The sequence below is a fragment of the Macaca mulatta genome, chromosome 9 (assembly GCF_049350105.2).
Source record: "Macaca mulatta isolate MMU2019108-1 chromosome 9, T2T-MMU8v2.0, whole genome shotgun sequence".
In the NCBI taxonomy this organism is placed as follows: domain Eukaryota; kingdom Metazoa; phylum Chordata; class Mammalia; order Primates; family Cercopithecidae; genus Macaca; species Macaca mulatta.
The window spans coordinates 112,833,772-112,855,606 of NC_133414.1; the positions used below are offsets into that span (position 1 = coordinate 112,833,772).

Here is a 21,835-nt window from a genome sequence, read left to right on the forward strand (position 1 = left end):
TTACTCACAGAGCCTGAGATGGTGTTGATATCCAAGTTGGTGAGAGGTAGGGGTCTTCCAGGAATTTAACCAATGAGGGAGTGGCCTCCCCACCTGCCCTGTCATCCTTTGCTCTGAAGTCCTGCCACGACCCCCTGCCATCCCTTGGGTACCCTGTGGATCCTTGCCAGTGACCCCAGTGGGGCTTGGTCCAGTCCCCAGTCTGTCTTCTTCAGAGTCTGACACAACCTCCTTTTGGGTCGGATGTTGCCACCGCTGCTGCAGTTTCTTGTCTTCTCAATGCTCTTCCCAGGGTCTCAGTGGCACCTGCATTGACCAGTCTGGGGCATACTGGGTAGGGAGGTCTCCTGCCTGCATCTGGCTCAGCCCCTAAATTGAAAGCAGCTGGGCCTAGGGGTCACCCGTAGGAATAATAATACTGGTCATCATTGTTGTTATAGGTAGCATTTATTGAACCAACCATCATACTAATCAATTTACATGGAGTGTCCTATTTAGTCCTCACTACAGTCCTATGAAGTGTATGGTAGTATTATCTTCTTTTACAGAGAAGGGAAAAAGAAACTGCCAGGGGTTTCACAGGCAACAAGTAACAAAGCCGGGATTCAGACTAAGGCAGGCTGAGCCCATAACCCATACCCTTCTTCCTTTTGCTGCTCTCACTCCCTTGGAAGTGTGGGAGACTCTAAGTGCCTGGAAGTCCCCATGCGGGGCCCTGGCCAAAGCCCTGGAGATCCCCAGGAAAGGGCGAGCTCTCATCAGAAATGGTGGAGGAGAAAGAGTATCTTGTGAAGGAAAGAGAAGTGGGGAGCGGGCACCCTGGCAGGGCAGTCTCTCTGTAGATATGGAAAAATGACACCTCCCAGCTTCTGAGCAGAGCTGTGTCCTCCAGGGTCCCGGCTGCACCCTCCAGGGATCTATATCCAGAACTTGACCTTCCAGGCTAAACCTGCCCGGGGCCATGGAGGTTTGGTGTGTGTCTGGCTATCTTGTGAGGCCAAGTATGAAAAAGAATTGGAGAAGGAGGAGGAACATGGGGAAATGGTATCAGGCCATCATCATCAACAACTACTTTACTTCATTCATCCTTTAGCCCCGAGTGAAATTGCCATGAGTTGTTGGGTTGTCCTATGGGAGACAGGAGGACAATGGATGACCATCAGATTTCCACGATCCCAGTTCTTAAATTCTCCGAGATCAGCTCTAGGTACTGGCAAGTGCCCACTGCCTGAGGTCATGGATGGACACCAAGAGCATTAGTAACTCACAGCAGGCACCCTGCCCAGCTCCTCCTCCATGCACCACCAAGCCGCTGTCAGGGAGTAGTGATTTTCCATCACTTGCTGCCTCAGCTAAATTTGCACCAGTGCCCTAGGGGTCAGAGGCTCTGGGTAACAAAGACAGAAACTCCCCAAGCCCATCCAGTTATCTCTCTCAGCCAGCCCCACCCCTGGGGTTCCCTTAGTCAAGAGCCCATCAGCCCTCAAGCCAGAGCCACCCACAGGCCCAGTGAACTCACAGAAGCTTTTGCTGCAGTAAACTAGGAGCAGCTACTCTGAGCTGCTCAGCATCTTTCTAGACTTTTCTTGTAGGTGATTGTACACCACCTCTCAGCTACTATCCAATCTTTTCCATTGTGATCATACTCCAAACCTTCCCTCCAACTCTTGGGAGATGACCTTGCCTTCTGCTTTGCTGAGAGATAAAAACCGTAAAAGCTCCTTTTCAAAGCTTTGGTCACCTGAAAATATGCCATCTCTGGCTAACACTTCCCTGGAGTCTGCACTCCATTTTTCCTTGTTCTCTCTTGCTCTGTTAATCATCCACAGTCCCTAAGGCAATTTCAGTCTCTTCCTCTTCACTGGTTCTTCCTCCTCAGTCTACAAGCTTATCCAGGTCTTTCCTACCCAGGAAGTCCTTCCCTCCACTTAGCTACCCATTCCATCCTCCACCTTCCACACTTTCCTGTCCTTTCCTTTTCCAAAAACTTCTGAGGCAATACTCTCCGTTTACCGCCCTGCCTCGCTTTCCTCCCTATGCATTCCCTAACCTTGTTCTGTCTGGCTCCTGCTCCACTTGCTTTGCTGAGACTCCTCCTCAAAGCCATTAATGGCCACCAGAATCTCAAATCTGTGCCTCTTCTTGTTCCCAATTCCTTTCAGTCTCCACGTTGCTGTTGGCACTGCAGGTCGTGTTTTTCTTGAAACATTCTTCTCCATTGACTTAGGTGAAACTGACCTATCTTGGTCTGCCATTTCCTGTGCAACCAATTCTCTGACTCCTAGGCAAGGTCAGTTTCTTTTCCCAGTCCCTGGAAGTAAATGTCCTCCAGTATCCACTCCTTAGGCCTCTTGTCTTTTAAATACTCCTTTCCCTGGTCCCTGACAGTCTCCTAAATCCATACCTCTTTGCCTGCTGATGCAGGGGCATTGCACCTGGACGCTCCTCTTTCATCTCAAATGCTGTACATCTAGGACCAACACTACCACTTCCCTCCAACACCAGTCACCTCCCTACAGCCTTATTCCTGACCTGCTGATGTAAACTCCACCAAGCTTCCAGTTACACAAAACTGAGGTTGTAAAGCCATGGTTGACTCCAGTTGGTTGCCAAACTCCGGCCATTCTGCCTTCCTCTTGTCTTGCAAATTCTTCCCTTTCTTTCCTGAGACCAGCTCCATATCGCCTCATGCCTCATGTATATGTATGTTGCTTTACTGGGATCTGTTTGTACAGATACCCCTCATTTAGAAATCACTCATGGTTTAAGACCCTCTAAACCTGGTTCCTACATGTTGGGGGCAGGATGACAAAGTAACAAAAAGCATAGATTTTAGAGGCTGCGTTCTGAGTCTGCCCTAATTGGTACCGTGATATTTTTTTGAGATGGAGTCTTACTCTGTCACCTAGGTTGGAGTGCAGTGGTGCAATCTCAGCTCACTGCAACTCCTGGGTTCAAGCAATTCTCCTGCCTCAGCCTCCTGAGTAGCTGGGATTACAGGGGCATACCACCACGCCTGGCTAATTTTTGTATTTTTAGTAGAGACGGGGTTTCACAATGTTGGTCAGGTTGGTCTCGAACTCCTGACCTCATGATCTGCCTGCCTCGGCCTCCCAAAGTGCTAGGATTACAGGCATGAGCCACCGCACCCAGCCAGTAGTGTGATCTTGAGTGAGCTACTTAAACTTGTCTCAGTTTTGGTTTTCAATTTGCAAAATGAGGGTAATAGTCTCTACTTTGGAGGTGGTTGTGCGAATTAACAGTAATATATATAAGTCATATAAATTGTGTATAATATTGGCACATAGTAGATGCTCAGTAAGTGGAAAATGGTGATGGTTCTCATCACATCCAAGTTTTTACCCTTGTTTCCTCTTAGTCCTTTGCCTGCCTCCACTCTTTCTGGCTGACCGCTCTGGGCATTAACACAGAAGGCAGCAGGTTCACATGGCTTCTGCTTCCACCAGCTTGTGATGCCCTCCCCTCTACTTCTTTGTTCATCTTAGGATCAAGTTATTTTTTACTGGGGAAAGAGACAGTGGAGATCCTGTAGTCCAACCCCTTCATTTACAGCTGAAGAAACTGAGGCCCAGAGAAGTTGAGAGATGAGACCAAGGCTATGTGGCTTCTTAAATGCAAAATCAGAAGCAGGACTCAGGGCCCCTGCCACGTAGCCCAGTGTCCTTTCCGCCATCCTCTGTGCTTCTGATTTCAGCCCTACTCAGCTTTGAAGATCTACATCAATTTCCCTGTCTTCAGCAACTTCTTCCCCAGTTCCCTCTCCTGCAAGGGGAATGGTTCCTCCGCTCCAACTTTCCAGCACTAACTACCTGATTCCCTCTGGTAACTTAGCTTTTTCAGGGGTTAAGTCTCCCCTCCCCACCTTCATATCCAGCACTATGAGCTGGCTTATCCCAACGCCTGCAAGTGTTCAGGAAAAGCTTTTAGAGCTGACTTGGTTCATGGCTTGTGACTCACCTGGCTGGTTGAGGTGAGCTTGGCTCACATGCCTCTCTGTGGGGAAGAGCAATGCTATCAGAAAAGTGGCTTCCAAAGGCCCCTCATTTGACCAGTGGGTTGGGGGAGCATTCCTCAGTCTTGGCCCTGGGACTGGTCTTTGGCATCACTGAGCCCTGGGTTTTTCAGATCCCTGAAAAGCAGGCTCCTGGAATGTTTGATTTGGCCCCTTCTCCCCAAGATGTACAGGGAGGGTACCAGACCTTTCAATCAGGCTGGCGAAGAAGCCTCAATCCAAGTAAGAACCTCAGAAAAGGAGGCCAGCAAACCAGCCAGCCATATGGGAACAAGGCTCTGACTTGTTTGAGGGCAGTAAGTGGGCTCAAGAGGAGGTTGTTCAGGACCTGACATCTGGCAAGGGGATTGTGTGCTGTGTTGGAGTCCTGGGGACAAAAGGGTCACCTGTGACCCAGCCCCTCCCTGGCTACTTCTCATTCTTTCAGGATATGGGGAAATCTCATCCTCTCAACTCTGAAGGACTGTGATACAGCCCCAAGTAGGAAAGCCAGCTCCAAAATGATCTCAAAACCCAGGAGGTCCTGGTACCAGGAGGAGATGCATGTGTGGTTGAGGAGAGAAAGATGGACAACAAGCCACCAGGGCAGTCCTCACCCTGCAGAAAGAGAAAGAATGCTGTGCTCACTGGGTCTGCTGCCCTGATCCTTGCTACCAAAAATCAAACAATAATTTGGGTGATGCACATAGCAGGACAGAAGGCAGGCTGCATTCACCCAGAGCTACATTAGGTTGGATCTGCAGAGCCAACAGAAGGAAAACCCTGTGCCTTGCAGCAGTCAGTGAGGGCAGGGACGCAGGGAGCAGATGGATGAGGAAATCGCTGAGGAACTTGGGAGAGAGCCCCTTTGCAGGGCTGGGCTGGAATTGGCCGGGGTAGGAGTGGGCATATGATGTGTGATGCTGTTGTGACGCTGTTGCAGAATCATCCGGACCAAAGTTCAGCAGCCTTTCCACCCAACGCCGGATGGGGCTGGGACAGGAGTGACCGCCCCTGGCCACACCATTGGTAAGAGGGCTCAGGGAAGGGGAGGAAGCCAGATCCCACCTAGAGAAAGGCAGGAAATGCAGCTCCATCCCTGGGAACTGCCTGCCCGGTTGAGGTCCAGGGCCCATCTTATTTGCCAACTCCTCTCGCCTGAACTCCTGTCCACATAGGGTCTCCCTGAGAGATACTGGTTTACTAGGATTGTTCTTTGCCTCCCACCTTTGTCACCTCCCTCTTCCCCGCCTTAGGCAGTCCCTATCCTCTCCCCTCCTCTCATCTCTCTAACTGTTTTCCTTCTAGCATTTCTTCTTCTTTTTCTTCTTCTCCTCCTCCTGCTTCCCTCTCCCTCCTTCTCTATAATCTTTTGTTTTTATCTGATTCTGTCTCCCTACCTGTGCCCTCTTTCTTTCATATCAACTTTCTTATTCCATCTTTGTTTAACATTCCATCTTGTTCTTAACATTGTCCTTCTGTCTTCTCCCCTTGCCTCCTCTTCTTTTCTCCTTCTGCCCTTCCCTCTCTTCTCTCTTAGGTGTAGCTCTGGCTCTGTTCTGTCTCCCTCCTTCCTCATGGCCTCTTTCCTCTTGGCCTTTCTCTCTTGATTGCTCAACCTCTGTCTCACCCACTCTGTATCTCTCTTCCTCTCTCCATCCTCCTGATTCTTTGAGCCATGCTTAGGGCCTCTCGGAGACGTGACCCAGGCCTACTAGAACACCTGCTAACACTGCTCCTCTGTCCCCAGCGCACATAGACTAGCTTCCCTCTGGCCCAAGGAGAAACTTGGTGCTACTGTAGCCATAGATGAGGCCTGGGGTTTGAGGGGCTGGGATGTGGTTACATTTTTCCTGCTGCTCCTCTTGGCAGTTGTCCCCTTCTTTCTTGACCAGCAGGTAATAGAAATGGCTAGTTCCAGCCCTCCAGGAGTTGGCAGGAGCTGTTGTTTACTAGGCCAGTGTTACAGTGTGTGCTGGGAGGGAGGGTTGGGCCAGGCTGTACCTGAGTTGATCACCATGGAGTGAATGGGTTCACTAATCTGTGCCCTAAGGGGGAAATTAGGAGTTTCTCAAGTGATTTCAAGACCAAAAGCAGCTGAGAAAGAGAATTGCACACTCCTGGGGAACATCAGGACCAGTCTTGTGTCCCCTAGAGAATCAGAGACAGATCTTAGAAAGCCACAGACTTTAAATCAGGATTGGTAAAGACTCAGCCCAGGAGACTGAGAACAATGAGCTGGGTCTTCATTAGAAGGGTTTGCCCAACTCCAGGGACTGGATGAGCTGTGCAAGGGGGTATCCAAAGAGCTGTGCTCTCTAGAGGACCATGGAGGTGCTGCCTAGATGGAGACAGCTTTGGTGTTTCCTGGGCCTGTACTTCATCCGTCTTTAGGATAGTGAGTTTGAGAACCCCAGTGAAATCCACAGATCTGCAGAGAAGGCCTGGGGTTGACTGGGCACCACTTACCTCAGGGCTGGACAGAAGTGAATAATAGCCTGTACGTGGCAATGCAATCCCCTCTTAAATAGACCCCAGAGGAAGTAGAGGAACAAGAGGAATGTGGGCTCCTTATCCCTCCTTATGTCCTCTGCTTCTCTCTGCCCCCGAGCCTTGGGACTTTGGCCTACGATCACAACTGCTATCCTGATGCCATTTCCTCCTTCCTTTCATCCAGTTCCCAGCACGGCCTCCCCTCCTGTTTCCAGCGCCTCCAATGACCCAGTGGGATCCTACTCCATCAATGGGATCCTGGGGATTCCTCGCTCCAATGGTGAGAAGAGGAAACGTGATGAAGGTAGGGAGGAGGGAAGAGGTGTGGCTTCCCCTTCGCATGCTTTGTCCTTGGACTCCAAGCTCCGGTTTCGGCCCGGCCTCGCAGCTGCTCTGCTGTAAGATCAATTTTAGTAGCAAAGCCCAGGTCCCCCAACTGCCCTGCTGGCTCCTGGAGAGAGGGAGGGTGGCTGCTGGTGAGGCCATCAGCTTCACCATCTGCTCAGCAGCCCAGGCTGCCTCACCTGCCACTAGGGCTCACCCTGTTGATCCCTGTGGGATGCCGGGAGGAGAAGCAGGAACTGTTTACCTTGGGAAGGTTTTGGAGTTGGGGGAACACCTGGTCTCTGACCTGAGGATGAAAGGCCAACCTACCTTGTCCTGACATGATCCCAATCTGTCCGGAGGTGAGGGAGTGATGTCATGTGCAGCCAACCCTGGTGTCCTTTCTCTTTAACACATGCACACCACCCCCGGTTCAAACCTCACAGGGAGCTGAACATGGGACCCCTCTCTCCTCTTCTTCTCCATGAGTAGAGATGCCACTCCAAATCCCCTGGCCCTCTCCCTCACCTCCCTGGAATGCCTCAAGGTGCAGCCAAGCTGTTAGGAAGGGTGTCAAAGGGAATGGGGAAGGAAGAGGAAGAGGAGAGAAGAAAAGACATAAGGGGGAGAGTGGTGGGGATGAGCCTGGGACAAAGTGTTTTTCAAATGTCATGACATTGGGGGTCTCTTGGTTACCATCTGGTTCTCTTCTGATGCGTGAAGCTGGGGCACAGAGCTGGCAGACCCAGACCAACAGAGACACCAGTGTCTCCGGCCTGCTTTCTGCCCCCATTTTCTCATGGTTCCCTCTGGAGAAGTGGTAACCTCCTGGCCTTCAGAGGATTTTAAAGACATCTCCCAGGAAAGAGACAGAATCCTCAGACAATGAGCGTAAAGGGGTGACCATCTATCCCATTAGCCCAGGACAGTCCCAATTTATGCCTGTTGTCTCTGCGTCTTGGCCAGTCAGCATCTCAGCATCTCCCTTTTCTCCTAGAAATGTCCTGTTTGGACAATAAATTATCTGGTCATTCCACACATAGACAAACCCTCGGTAGGGGAAGCCTAATGGAGTGAGGAGCAGAGAAAAGGGACAACGCTGAGCTTGCCTGGGCCCACAGTCCAAGATCCCCCGGCCTAGGCTGAGGGAAGAGAATGGGAGAAGCCTGGCCCCCAGCGGAAGGGACAGCGTGGAGGGGAGGCCTAGGCCTGGCAAGACAGTGATGACCTGGCGCTGGCCTCCTTCCAGAAGCCCTAATGGCCTCGTTTCACAGGGAAACAGCTTGTCTGGCTCTATTTCTCCTTCTTCCAAAATATCCAAACCGATTTGGCTGCCACGGCCTTTGCCATTCACTAAATTTCATTGTGGTTGTTTTGGCGGCAGCCTCTGATGGGCAGGGGGAGGTTGTGGGAAAGGCCCTAAGTCCCAATTCTCCCTGAGGCTCCCCATGCTCAGGCCTTGGCCAAGGACCTTGGCACCCCGAGTTCTTTGATAGAATCTGCCTCAAACCCTAAAAGTCTCTCCCTTAACCAGCAGCCCCTGTGTTTTTTAGGGGGTGAGAGGCCCAGCGGCCCATGGGAGGCCACAGATGCCCCTCTGTAATCTCCCTTTTCAGTCTGAGGCTGTGGCCAAGTATGCCAACCTTGTGGCCAAGTATGCCCTCTGCTGCATGGGCTCCTGTGGGGCAAGAAAGGCGGGGGGTATGGAGGCACTGGCATGAGGCTGTGGTCACCCAGGGCTGCACCTGGCTGGCCCAGAACAGGGTGCACTCCTGAGCGGTTGATCGCCTTCATTGTTTCTAATCAGTTCAGTTCAGTGAACCTTTCCTGGACATCAGTTTCAAGAAAGGCTTGGTACTATAGGATCCCAAAGCAGAACAAGATATGATTCTTGTCCTTAAGGAGCTTACATTCTAGTGGAGCATGTTAAACATGTGAGCCCAAAGAGCAGATAGGCCCATCAGATACCCTGTTGCGATGGAGGTCTAGATGGCGGGCCACAGGAACTGGGCTGGGGAGGGAGTACATGGCCAGGAAGGGCTGCTCTTTGAAGAGGGGCCTGAGGGATGAAGAGGAGAATGTTCAGAGACAATGGTAACCTGAAATTCTATCTGATAGACTGAGCCTTGCGACCAGAAGGCCCTTTGAGCAACCGCTGCAGGGCAGCTTTGGCAGGGATAGAAGGCACAGAGAGATGTGGCGGACAGTAAGGCTGAGGAGACAGGTTAGGGCTATAGGATAGCAGGCCAGGTCTAGACCATAGAAGGAGTTTGGGCCTTTTTTTTTTCTTTTTTTTTTTTTTTCCTGAAGGCAGGAGTAGTCTGAGCAGGAAGGGACAGGAGCAGGGCTGGGTTTGGGAAGCTCATGCTCCAGCAGTGTGACAGTGACGCACCAGGGCCATGTTGCAGGAAGCAGTGGAAGTCTTCAAAGCAAGAGATTATGGGGCCCCCAAGTTTCCTCTGAAACATTTACCTGCTGAGCCTATCCAGGTGTCAAGAAATATCAGAGGCTGCACTTTTTTTTTGAGAGACAGTTCTCCTCCTCTTACCAACTCCTCTTAACCAACCCCAGGCCAAATGGAGCTGTATTTTCCCTGGTGGAGGCCAGGCCTATGAGGGAGACCAGTTCTCCCTGACCTCCCCCTCCAATCCTGATCCACCAGCCCCCGGTGGGAAGGGAGAGGAGAGAGCAAAGGTAAAGCTGTGGCAGCCCCTCCTCCTGTTTCCCCCACTCTGGTTGCTTCTAAGCAGCCAGGCCCAGTTTGCATTAGGGAGCAGCTCAGATGATTAAGAATAGGGGAGATAATTATGTGTCAAGATGATGTAGCCCAACTCTGCAGTCAGGCCAAGGTAGCAAAGCAGCTGGCAGGCCAGTCACAGAAGGCAGCCTCGGGCATGGGCTGCAGACACCCAGGTGTGTCCTTCAGTGACTGGGCCAGGACTGCAGCAAAAGAGAACACTGACGGGGAACTGAGGGGTGTTGGGATGGGACTGAGGATGCACATCAAAGGGCTAGACCCTAGAGGGAATGGAGGGGCTCATCTCCCTCCAGGAGGACCCTTAAAGACCCTGCCAGACTGGCCCTCCTTTGGCCTCAAGCACTGTGGCATCTTCCTAGGAGTGTCTTACCCTGAGGGCAAGCTGTGAACCTCTTTGTCCTCCAGGAAGCTGCTCCTCTTTTGCTCTGGGTACAGTTCGGCCTATTCTTCAGCTCTAACAATGTCACGGTGATGGGCATTAGTGAGGACAATCACTGCAGTGCGTGCTGGCGTTATTGGAGACAATCTCAGCAGTAGTTATTGGTGCTCACAGTGATAATGCCCAGAACATTATTGGCATTGGCACTCAGAATATGGACAGTGTTATTAGTATCTGCAGCCATCATTTCCCTGGGGATATTAGGAAAGGACTGATCAGCTGTGACTCTGGGGAAAAACTGGCAGTGACTGTGAGCCTGTTTGAGACCCCTTCCCATGCCTTGGCCTTTGAGAGTATGGAAAACACCCCCTGACTTTCCTTTGAGAAATGTGCTGGTCAAGAGGCTTTGACCCTCATCCCAAGAGCCCAGGAGCTCCCAGAATGAGACAGGTAGACAGGCCAGATGGATGAGGAAGTTATATTCTGAAGCACCCAGAAGACAGGCTGTCCATCAGTCTGAGAAGGTAGAATCCCCGTTCATATCATGCAAAAATCCTCACTTCTTCTTAGCTGTAATTATGGGTAAGCATGTTAGTGCTGGATTCCCTGGGCCCTTCGAAGGAAAGCCAATTCCCTGAACACTGTGTGAGCTGGTTTATGTGGCTGGAGGAGAGAGATTCTTGTATTTCCCTATCTGCAATCAGGCTGAAAACTGAAAGTCCTTTGCCTTCACTCAGTTGCTTTCAGCTGGGGCCCAAAACGTTGCTGTTCATCGGTGGTGGTGTTGAAGCACAGGGCAGTTACATAACTTGTCCAAGAATCCAAATGAAGTCATATGGTGAGAGTCTGCTGGTCTGTGTGAGGGAGGTGTGTTGGGATCATCCTTTGAGGTGTGAGATTGCAGGGGGTCATGATACTGCATTCCATTAATTAGGTGTACAATGAATTGTGCCGTTGAGTGGTGCCAAGCTGATGCAGTTGTGCGTTTGCAGGCAGGGCAGGCTGCATGGCTGCAAATGGCCGAGTCCTGTCACTGCCTTTAATAGCTCCCTTCTGCTTTGGATGAAGCTATAACTGGAAGAAGCAGTTTATTTCCTTAGTTAGCTACCGTCTTAGAGGTCCCCAAGAGTGTTGCTCAGGTTAGACTTGGAGCAAATGAAGGGATTAAGCCATGGAAATGAGAAGACCTGCCCTTGTCTGGGAGCCTGGCTTGAGGCAACAGAAAGCTGCCGAAACTCCCACCAGGAAGGAAGGCACAGGGTAGGAGTGAGCATGCCATCCCTAGAGCAGGGCATGGATGGGCAGTGGGGCTCAGTGGGAACGAATGTGGCCTCTGGAGTGAGCATAGCGGGGTCTGAATCCTGTTGCCTCTCACTAGTTGGGTAAGTCACCTAACCTTCATCAGCTCAATCTTCTCCTCTGTAAAATGGAGATGGTAATGGCACTTCCTTCTTGGGGACTATGGAGAGGATTCCATGAGGTCATGAATTTAGTGTTGAGCTGACTTCATCTTGGAAGATGCATCCTTGTGTACCTGGGAAATAAAGCCTAATTGGCAGGTTTATGTTTCATGAGGAAATGAAGTTGTGTTAGAAAGAAATTTATCTGGGCACAGGTGCCCTAACCTTGGTGCAGCTCCTTGTAACTAGGGCAGTCTTTAGTGGATGCTGGGATTAGCTAACCTGGATGGGACCAGTGCAGTGGAGGAAAGGCGTCGTCCTCACACCTGGGATTGGGAGAACCTTTGTCCATTTGATCTGTTCATTTACTCTGTGGTTACCCACTTGGGCCACATGTCATCTTTCCGCCTCCACAGGCATTTTAGGTGTGTATAAATAAATAAATATAAGATCCCCTTCTTTTTCTAATATGTGGGCATCTCTCCCTCTATTCATCTGTGTACATTTCTGCCCCCACATGCAAGTTTATTTATTTACCTTGGAAAATGTATGTTTGTTTTATAAATCCAAATGTAATTTTTTACACAGTTTATGCCAGTGTGAGTATGCCTGTGTTCTACCGCTCTGAGATCTTTGGGCGTAAGGGGATGGGAATGTCATGCACTGGGAAGGTATGCAGTTACCTGGGTAGTGTGCATGCTTGAAGAGAGTGCCAGGTGTGACCGTGTGATCAGGGAGAGCTCTAAGCCAGGCCTGAGTGTGTTGGGCGTCCATGGTCCTGGGCACAGGCATCACCCTACCTCCTGCTGATAAATGGAGGTGCTGTCCTGAGCCTGCCTCCAGGGGCGGCCTAGGGCCCAAGTCTAGGGAGACTGAGGCCCTTACAGCCAGGCTGTGTGGGAACTGCAGCTCAGAACCCTTGTAACCCTTAGAAGGGGAATCTGGTCTCCCGATCTTGGGGTCCTGCCCCCGATCTTCTGCCTTCCTGTCTTTTGGGATCTCTCAGTGTTTGTCTGTCTCTCATTTGCTCTAGTCGAGGTATACACTGATCCTGCCCACATTAGAGGAGGTGGAGGTTTGCATCTGGTCTGGACTTTAAGAGGTATGAGGGCCAGAGGGAACATGGTGTGGGGGTCAAGGGAAATAGCTTGGGGGTGGCGGTTAGAGAACATTCAGAGAGTGGGTTCCTGAGGGCCAGAGTGTGGAAAAGGAGGAGTTGGCTCAGGCTTCCACTGGGAGACCAGGAGGCTAATAGAGTCTCAGGGCCTGGATTACTTCTGCCATGGGCCACTGATGGGGTTTGGGGGCTGAGGCCCCGGTGGCCTGGAGGGTCAGGCACTCAGTGGATGGGGGGCACTTTTTCCAGCCCTTGGAAAAACAAAGAGCAGATCGGGTAGTAAAACAAAAGCAAAGGAGACCTGGAAGCACCTGACAGCCCTAATTCATCACGGCCCAAGTTTTTTCCTGTGTTCCCATTATATTTGTTTGTAAAAGTGGAAATCAATTTTGAAGGTAATTTTCTGGAAAGAATGGAAGGGAGGTGGGAGGGCCGGATAAGGCAGAGATGGTAAAAGGAAAAATTTAGGCCAGGCACAGCCCAGGGGCAGCTCTTGGCAAGGTGAAAGAAAATTGCATATTCAATCTCCATCCATGAATCTCCCTCACTGCTGCCCGCCTCCTGCTTGAAAACAATGAAGGCTTTTTCCCAACGCTGGGCAGGGCCTCGGTATCAGCCTCACTTTAACTTCAGGGTCATTAATTCCCTGATTATTGAAGGAGAAGAGAGGGTTGCAGCGTTGTCAATTCCAAATGCACACCCCCATGTGATCGGGCGCTGGCTGGGGTGGGGTGGGGGGCACCCAGGGCAAAGTGAGGTGTTGTTTGAGAAGGGTGTGGGGAGAGAGGAAATGGGGGAGCCACTGGACTATGGGGGAAGGAATCCAGGAGGGTGGAAGAAGGCAGTCATTACTGCATACCTCTGTTGTGTTGTTATTGCAAATTAAAAGTAGCATGTTCCACTCCACAGCTATCTTTGGGGAGGGAGGGGCACCGAGGGAGGTGGGGGATCTTATCATTGCTTCTTCAGCAGACCAGCCGTGGTGTCACCGTGTGAGGTGACATTTGAATTTACAATTCCGCTGAGAAAAGCCATTAATTCACAAATTAACATTTCTCCCTCTCCCTCTCTCTTTAACACTCTCTCCCTCTCTCACATGGATGTGCAAGCAATTGAAAAGACAAAGGAAATAGCCTTAAGGAAGAGACTTTACTGCTAGTCTGTCTGTGCTGAGATTGCTCCCCCTGCTTCCAGATAGATAAACCAATTACCTGAGCAGCTCTGCTCCTGGCCACCCGCGATCGCCTCCTTTTGTAGACTGCCTCCATGGCTGGATTACACTCGGTGTATCTCATTAATGTAAACCAGGCGTGCCCTGGTCACCAAGCTCTCTTCCCCACTCTCCCTCTGGAGGGGCAGCGGGAGGAGGGCTGGGGTCAGAAAAGGCAGGCAAGGAGGACCCCAAGGAAGACCAGAGGCTGCCACTGCCCGGCTTCCCAGGCCCTGGGCACTCGGGTGCAGCCTGCTGTGTTGACCGAGGCTGATGGGGGAAGTCGGTGGGTGAGCGCTCCTTGGTAGGCTTGCTCTGAACTGCAAGGACTGGGTATGGCTGGGGGCAGAGGCAGGGGCCAGAGCCTGACTCTCTCAGTGGCATTTTGGTCCGGATGCAGGGCCTGGCAGAACTAGAGAGAGATCTGAGTGCTCCCTGCGTAGGAAGAGTTTGGGGAAGTTTTGCTGAGTACACACTTATTTTAGTGGGATGAGATTCAGCCTGAAGGAGCTTGGAGAGAGGCTGAGGAGGGCCCAGAAGATGTGGCGAGGTTGCACCATATTGGGTAAACAAAAACCCAGCACTTGGGCACAATTATGTCTGTTTACCACCTAATTCTTGCACACACACACACCGACACACATACACGCACACAGACACACACACATGCACACCCAGCCATCCGACTCTTTTCCTAGAGAAGACAAGGGAGAAGGAGTGTGCTCCCAGGTTTCTAAAGTGAGCTTACATCCTGGGTAGGGAATTGCAGGACCTCTCTCTGCTTTTGCTCTCCTCCCAGACCCTAGTTCAGCACTGTAAGAAGACATTTTTGTTGGCAGAGGGCAGCTGAGCAGAGTTTGTGCTTCTCTCTCTCTCTCTTTTTTTTGAGATGAAGTTTCACTCTTGTTGCCCAGGCTGGAGTGCAATGGCACGACCTCAGATTACTGCAACCTCTGCCTCCCAGTTCAAACGATTCTCCTGTCTCAGTCTCCTGAGTAGCTGAAGTTACAGGCGCCCGCCACCATACCCGGCTAATTTTTGTATTCTTAGTAGAGACAGGGTTTCACCATGTTGGCCAGGGTGGTCTTGAACTTCTGACCTCAGGTGATCCACCCACCTCGGCCTCCCAAAGTGCTGGGATTACAGGTATGAGCGACCGCGCCCAGCCTGAGTTTGTGCTTCTCTAAGGAGAGGTGCTCTGCGGATTATTGGTGGGGTTTCATGATTTCACACACTGTACTATCTAGCACATCACAGACTCTCCCCTCCCTAGAAGATAGGCCCTATGACAGTCCAGAAACCAAATCTGTATGATGGCAACTGCCTGTCTAGAGAAGTGCCTGACTTTAACTGCATTGGCTCAACCCATGTTCATTTTCCAACTCAAACTCAAAACCTGCCTAATGTTCACTCAGTCCAAGAAAGAGCTGAGGTTCAAAGGTCAGCACTCACCAAAACACAGGGAAAAAAACTCGTTTATGAACACACATTCATTGCTATGATTATATCTTCCTAGTAACCAAGGAAATTAAACTGCTCATACCTGAGGGGGCAGGTTTTCTGTCTTAGTTGGATCACATATTTTAGCCAACCTCTGGGTAGAGTTGGCAGTGAGCCTGTTGAATATTGACCATGCCGTTATCCAGAGGTAGGTGTAGGTTCTGTCGATGTTTTAGAAGGACCTTTATCTTGAGCCCTGTGCATAGGTGATTTGTATGTTTTTGTGGGGAAGTACAGGGGTTTAGCCCTGGCTGTGTGGATCGACATAGGTATATGCATCTGCATATAAGTCCTTGCCTTTATATCAGAGCCAGCAGCCAAATCACCAGCTACCTTTGCTTCCCAACTAGTTAATGGTGTTATGTGGATGAAGAGTTTCATCTGGTTGTTTGGGGAAGTATTTTGAGATTTAGCACAAAAGAGTATATATTTGTTCACAGAGTGCCAGAAATTCAGAATAGAGAGGTCAGTTCCACCCTACCAGGAGAGAATGTACAGAATTGCCCCGGAGGGGGCTGTATGTGTCCATCCACCACTGGAAATTGGGGTGGGTGGGTGCAGGTATACCACTGTCTCAGCAAAGGCTGTCAGGTACCCAAAACGTGCCCAGCTCCACGTTTGCACCCTCGTGGATGAGCACCCATCTTGTCAGAATACATCTTCAACTTCCTAGTCTTTCACTTGGCAACTACCTTCCAGCCCTGCAGACAGGCATTGTTCTCCTTTCCCACCCCGCAAGGGCACCAAGCAGGAAATCCGCTGCCTCAGCTCTGCCCTTCTTCCCCAAGCACAAGCTATGGAAGCAGGAAGAAGGAGATGGGCACCAAGGCTATCCCCAGGCCCTGCTGCTCCTGAGTTCGCCTCCCTGCGTTCCTCTTCCTCTGCAGACAAGCAGGCAGCTGAGAAGGGCAGGCAGCTGGAAAAAGGGTTGGAGAGGACGTAGGCCGGGGAGAATGGTCCTGGCAGCCTCCTTGACCATTGCTGCCCCCCACCCCCGGAGCCCAGAGAAGGACTCCTCCTGCTCTGCCTTCCTCAGAGCCATGGTGGCCTTAGGGCTCTCTGGGACCCTCTCCATTTTGCCCCATTGGGGTGGAAAGGCATAGAGGGCTGGGGGAGGGCTGGGCCTGGCTCAGGGGCTGTGAGACAGATCACGAGCCTCAGAGCCGAGTTGCAGTGGAGCCAGTAATTCAAACCATCCTGACCCTTCAGTGAACCCGAACCTGCTGACCTTGACAGCACTAGACAAGAGAGGCCTCACAAACCTTAACCTGCACGGAGGCCTGGCCTTCCCTCCCTCCCATTCTTGGAGCCCTGTGGCCCATCCTCCAGGTGGCTCCTAATTTGGCTGCCCCCGTGAAATGTCAGCATCCCCTCCCTCCCTGAGGCTCGGCCTGCCTGCTTCAAAGCACCCTTTGTGCTCATCACTACTGGAGACAAGTGTGTGGGCATCTCCTGGGGGCCTTTCCAGGACTGGGGCTGGGGCTTTATCCTGCAGCCAGAGCTTTTACACCTCGCCCTTCTCCTTCTGCCCCAGGCTTCACCTTTTTCAGGAGGACTGGCTAGCGTGTGTGTGCATGTGTACGTGTGTACTTGTGTATGTGTGTGCATGTGTGTAAGGTTGGGGTACACACAGGGGCAGGGGTAGAATGTGATCCAGACAGCAGACAAGGGGAGGGAAGAGAAGTCAGAGGAGAGCAGCTCCAGGAACCTGCATTAAAGTAAATGCAGTTTATGAAGTTTATGCTTTCCTCCTAGGGAGAGCTGGATTCCATCCAGCAGCCTCCCAGAGCCTGCCAAACAGCTCCTGAAGCAGAAAGTGCGAGCAGGAGAGCAAGTAAGCCAGTGACAGAGGGGGAGATGCACAGACACACTCACACACACTCGCTGGCTCACACATATCTCCTTCGGCCCGGGCAGCCTGGGAAGCCTGGGATGGAGGGATGCAGACAGTAGATTTGGTAGGGGTGACTCCAGGAGCCTTTCTTTCCTCCTCTCTTCCCTCCTCACCTGCCATCTCCATCTCTTTAGGCAGAGTGCCCAGCATGGGCACTTGGGCAGTGTGGGCACCTGGGTGGACTGGTGGTGTGGGGAGCTGAGGGCACTGTGGGCCACCTGGGGCAGCCAGCTTGCAGGAGCCGCCTGCGTGAGGGACAGTGTGGGTGGTCTTGGGCAGTGGGTATGTGGCCTAGGCAGCAAAAGGGACCAGAATGCTATACAAAGGAACCTCTAGGGACTTGCTTTTTCTTCTGATGCTGGGGATCCATTTTTCTCTGGCATTTTGGTCTGAACTATGTGGGTGCCTTACAGCTACTGAAAATAGCTATTGGAGTCTTTTAAGGAGAAATAGAGACCTTATTTGTTTCCTGGTAATTCAAAGGAAATAAGTGGTTGACAATGTTAAAGTATGAAAGCTCACAGAGGGGCTTAAAAGCAAGTTGGAGTGTTGGAGTATCTGTTCTTCTGGACTCTTCCTCACATGCACAAGCACGTGGGTTCATGCATGTGTGCACTAATAATGTGTAAGTGGGCCAGGACCCTTGACTTTAGATGAAAAGGGAGTATGGGGGAGAAAATGCCTGGAGAGGAAGTCCGCAACATAGGCCTTTGCTCTGGCCTGTGGGCTTGGCACCATCATGTTGCTTGCCCCTGTGGCTTCCGCGACATACCTCAGCTGGGGTCAGACAGTGACAAGTCTATGTCCCTTTTCTTTCTGGGAACTCCATGTCTCTATGCAAGTTCTGCCAGGAACTGAGACAGAGGAGGATGACAGAGGTAGAACCATCCAGAAGCAGAGGATGGGGAGAAGAAGAGGGCAGAAGGATAGCAAAGGATGCTCAGAAATTGCTGACTGTGGAGGACGCCTTGGGAAGCCAGGAGGTGCTAGGCACAGGAGGCAGACACTGGCCAAGGATGGTATTGGTCCTTTCTCCCCCCTGCGCTCTCCCTTCCCCTCCCTCCCCTCTTCCCTCCACACATCTTTATTGGTTCTGGTAATAGCGTTGATTTGCATGTCAGGCAAAGCCTTGCTACACACACAAAAAGAAAACCCTAGCCGTGGCGGTGTGGCAGTGTCAGCTCTCGCTGTTGTTCGACAGTGTAAAATTAAATTAATAAAGCCCCCAACACAGGAAAACATAACAGGAAATTAATGGCCTTTACTGTCGCTCTGATGCAGTCATTTGCAACCCTGCTTTCCGCACCAAAGACTTCATAAATGCAAGCAGTTTCTCTAAACAAGCATACTTAGGGCGGCCTGGTATGTAATTTTTCGCCTTGCTTGTGTCCTTTGAGCTAACAAAGCCCCCTTTCCTCTTGGCTCCAGAGATTTCTAACTGGTTCTGGTCCCTGCTGGAGCCAAATGGGGACAGCACTAGGCAGAGGGCCCCACCCCCTCCCTGAGAGCCCAGGGAAGGCTAAGGAAGGGCTAGGGTCCCAGGAGCTAGACACTCAGTGAGTCCTCCTTCCCCGCCAGCCCCTGCAGCAGGCCAGCAGGACTGCACACCAGTGCTCCCAGGTGGGAAAGTTGATCTCCTTGGGGAATTCCCTAAATCCACTGGAGGCTCTCCCCTCTCCTTCCTACCCTGGTTCTGTCCTCCCTCTCCCACAACCTGTGTGTTCCCTTCTTGGGGCCTCTGGCCTTCATCTCCCTCCTCCTTGTCGGTACCCACTCTCCCCCGTTCCACTTCTTCATACATGGGTCGCATACATCCAGGCTGGCTGTGACTTGGCAGTGGGTGCCATGCTTTTCTTCTCCACAGGTAACCTGGGGGCTTTTTTTCGGGGGAGCTAAGTTATTTAAAGTGAGGTAAGTAAATGTGCTGGTACATTTCCCTGGGGTTCTAGGTTTCCTCCATATCTCCCTCTTCTCTACAGGTTGGTTAGGAAATGCCAGGGCCCTAAGGGGCCCCTCAGATTATCCCCCTGTTCTTGGACAGTTTTCAGTGAGCCAAGAGTCCTTGACTGCTTTGGTGTGTAAATCGGTGGGATAGTGAGGAAACTGACACCTTCCTCTCTGGCCTCTCTGGGGATCTTTGTATCAATGTGGGCCCAGGTGCCCACTGTGTTGGGAGGTATGAGAGGAGCAGAGAACCAGGATGTGGCTCTCAGGAGCTTACAGCCTGCTGGGGAAGGCAAGGCTTTTGCACTCAGACAACTGGCTGTTTGTTAAATGCCCAGACACGTGACTGTGTGTTCCGTAGGAATCTGGGTAAATGGATTAGAAGGGCAAGCAGGAAATGGGGCTTGAGCCTGGGAGCCTGGGAGTGGCTGAGATTGAGAGACCTTGGCTGGGCTGGATGGTGACAAGGCAGAGTGTCAGGTTCTTAAGGGTCATCCTGTCTTATCTGCCACTCACCATAGAACTCTTTCCTCCAGTAGTTCTGCCTGAAAGGCCACAGCTCTGCCTGGATGTATGTCAGAGATGGACAGTGGCCATTGTTTGTTTGCAGCACCACTTTATACTGAGTCATGCGGGTTGAGGGAAGAGCACAGGATGTGGGATCCAAATGTCCAGATGTGGGTCCATCTCCACTCCCTACTTGCTCTGGGACCTTTGACTGATTACATATTATCTCTGAATCTGTTTCCTCATCTTTAAAATAGAGGTAATGGAATTTGCCACAGAGAATGGTGGTGGCGGTAAAGCTCTCCATTTGATACCCTCCCTTTCCTTCCCTCCCTCCCTTTCATCAATTCCACCATATTTACTGAGCTCTTGGCAAATGCTGGGCTAGGTCCTGGGTAGATTTCAGATTCTCACATGATACGGTTCCTGCCCTTGAGGGGGTTCCCTCACCATCCTGGTTACCCATCTCAGAATTCATTATTGAAGGCTAAAGTTCCTCAGAAATGAACACTGAACTCCAGAGACAGTCTAGCCAATGCCAGGCACAGTAGAGCCTTGCCACTCTCCCATCTGGAGACTCTACATCCATAATATAGCCTAAGATTACATTCGATTTTTTAGCAGCCGTGTCAGACTCAAGCTCATATTTAGTTCGTGGTCAACTAAAACCTCGAGATCTTTTTCACATCAATTGCTATCAAGCCAGGTCTACCCCATTCTGCACTTGTGTAATTGAATTTTTTTTAACCTAAACATAGGGCATTCCATTTATCCCTGCTGAATTTCATCTTGTTGGTTTGGGTTCTTAATTCTACCCGATTAAGGTCATAAGGATGTCTTCTATATCATCATCCAACTAGTTTTTTTCAAAAGAGTTATTTTCCTTGAAAACACAGGAAAGCCACATGGCCCACCGATGGAGACCTCCTCCTAGCTGCTATAAGTGAATGAATGCTTTGGGAACTACTGAGCCCAACAGCCATCAATCATTTTACTTGTTTTCACGTTGTCCATTATGCTAGGAAGGAGATTCTTTGTCAAATGTTAACATTCACTACTTCCACAGAATTTCGTTAATAAATTATTTTTAAAAATCCAGTTTACATTGATGAGCAAATTGTGCGCCTGCTATGTACAACATATGGCAGGACTGATTTACAAAGGTAAATAGGGCACAGTCCTTGACCTCAAGAAACTTACAATCTAGCAGGGAGGTAGACAGACACATCATTATATAAGCAGAATGTGATGAATGCCATGATCAAGGCATGAAGTCATATGATGAATGAAAAAAACAAAGGAGCAGTTGCTTCCAGTCAGGGCAACTAGGGAAGTGTTTATGAGGGAGGTATTTGATCTAAGCGTTGATATCGAGTAAATATGCCACAACTTATTTTTGTGAGTGCGTGCAAGCTCTGGGGTATCACCATTTCCTTTTCTGTTGGCTGTAATTAACTGTATAATAATTTCTTTTAAAGGATTTCCAGAACCTGATCCTGAATTTATGATTGAGTGTCATTTGCATACGTGTACTTCTCCCCCCTTTTCTAACAGACAGGATGGCATTGGGCTTGTCACTGCCTCACCCTTTCTTTGCGACATCTCAGGGATTATCAGCAGCAGTTTTAGGTCCTGTCTGGACCTGGGAAAATTCATTGAAATTGCCAGAGGTTACCTGCCTGGCCCCTCCCTGACCAGGGCACCAGTGCCCTCCTACTGGGCTCAGTTTGAAGATGCTTTCCTTTGGTGAAGACAAAAGCAAGCTGAGGATTGAGAAGTTCTGCCTTCTCTCTCAATATCACATCCTCTTCCCTAGGACTGAGCCAAAACCTGCCTTTCTTTTCTTTCTTTCTCCAAACATAGCATCCAAGGCCCTTTTTTGTTGTCTCAGCTTGTTCTGAGCCTTTGTCTTCCTGACAGGCTCATGCCACCCTCATATCCATCCTTGGTTATGGTCCCCCCCTTCCATCTGTCATGTATCCTGTAAAAGAGGAAAAAAAAGTGACTTCTATGATCATAAGTGGAATACATGCTCTTTGGGAAGTACTTGGAAGAGATAGTAAATTTTTAAAAATTCCCTCACAATGTCATCACCAGGAGACAACCACTGTTGAATTTGGTAGATTTTCCCAGTCTCTTTCTTTTTTGTGTATATATAATTTTTTAATCAAAAATTGAACAATACCATATAAGAAGCTTCATGTCTTGCTATTTTCACCTAACATTACATAGGACCATTTTCACATATCATTAAATATTCTTTGAAAACACGATTTTCTAATGGCTGCATAATCTTC

General features: G+C 50.4%; 1 protein-coding gene across 11 annotated transcripts in view; it reads left to right on the forward strand.

The window, feature by feature from the left end:
- PAX2 (paired box 2) overlaps nt 1-21,835 on the forward strand; it is a 93,882-nt gene that overhangs the window by 38,935 nt on the left and 33,112 nt on the right. For 7 of the 11 annotated variants that reach the window (XM_015147960.3, XM_015147961.3, XM_015147959.3 and 4 more), the window contains 2 exons: nt 4,956-5,041; nt 6,690-6,809. In XM_015147960.3, coding sequence (XP_015003446.2) covers nt 4,956-5,041; nt 6,690-6,809 — 206 coding nt within the window. Of the gene's footprint in view, nt 1-4,955; nt 5,042-6,689; nt 6,810-12,399; nt 12,469-21,835 lie in introns of all 11 variants that reach the window. The other 4 variants (XM_015147956.3, XM_015147958.3, XM_015147955.3 and 1 more) reach the window with 1 other exon arrangement.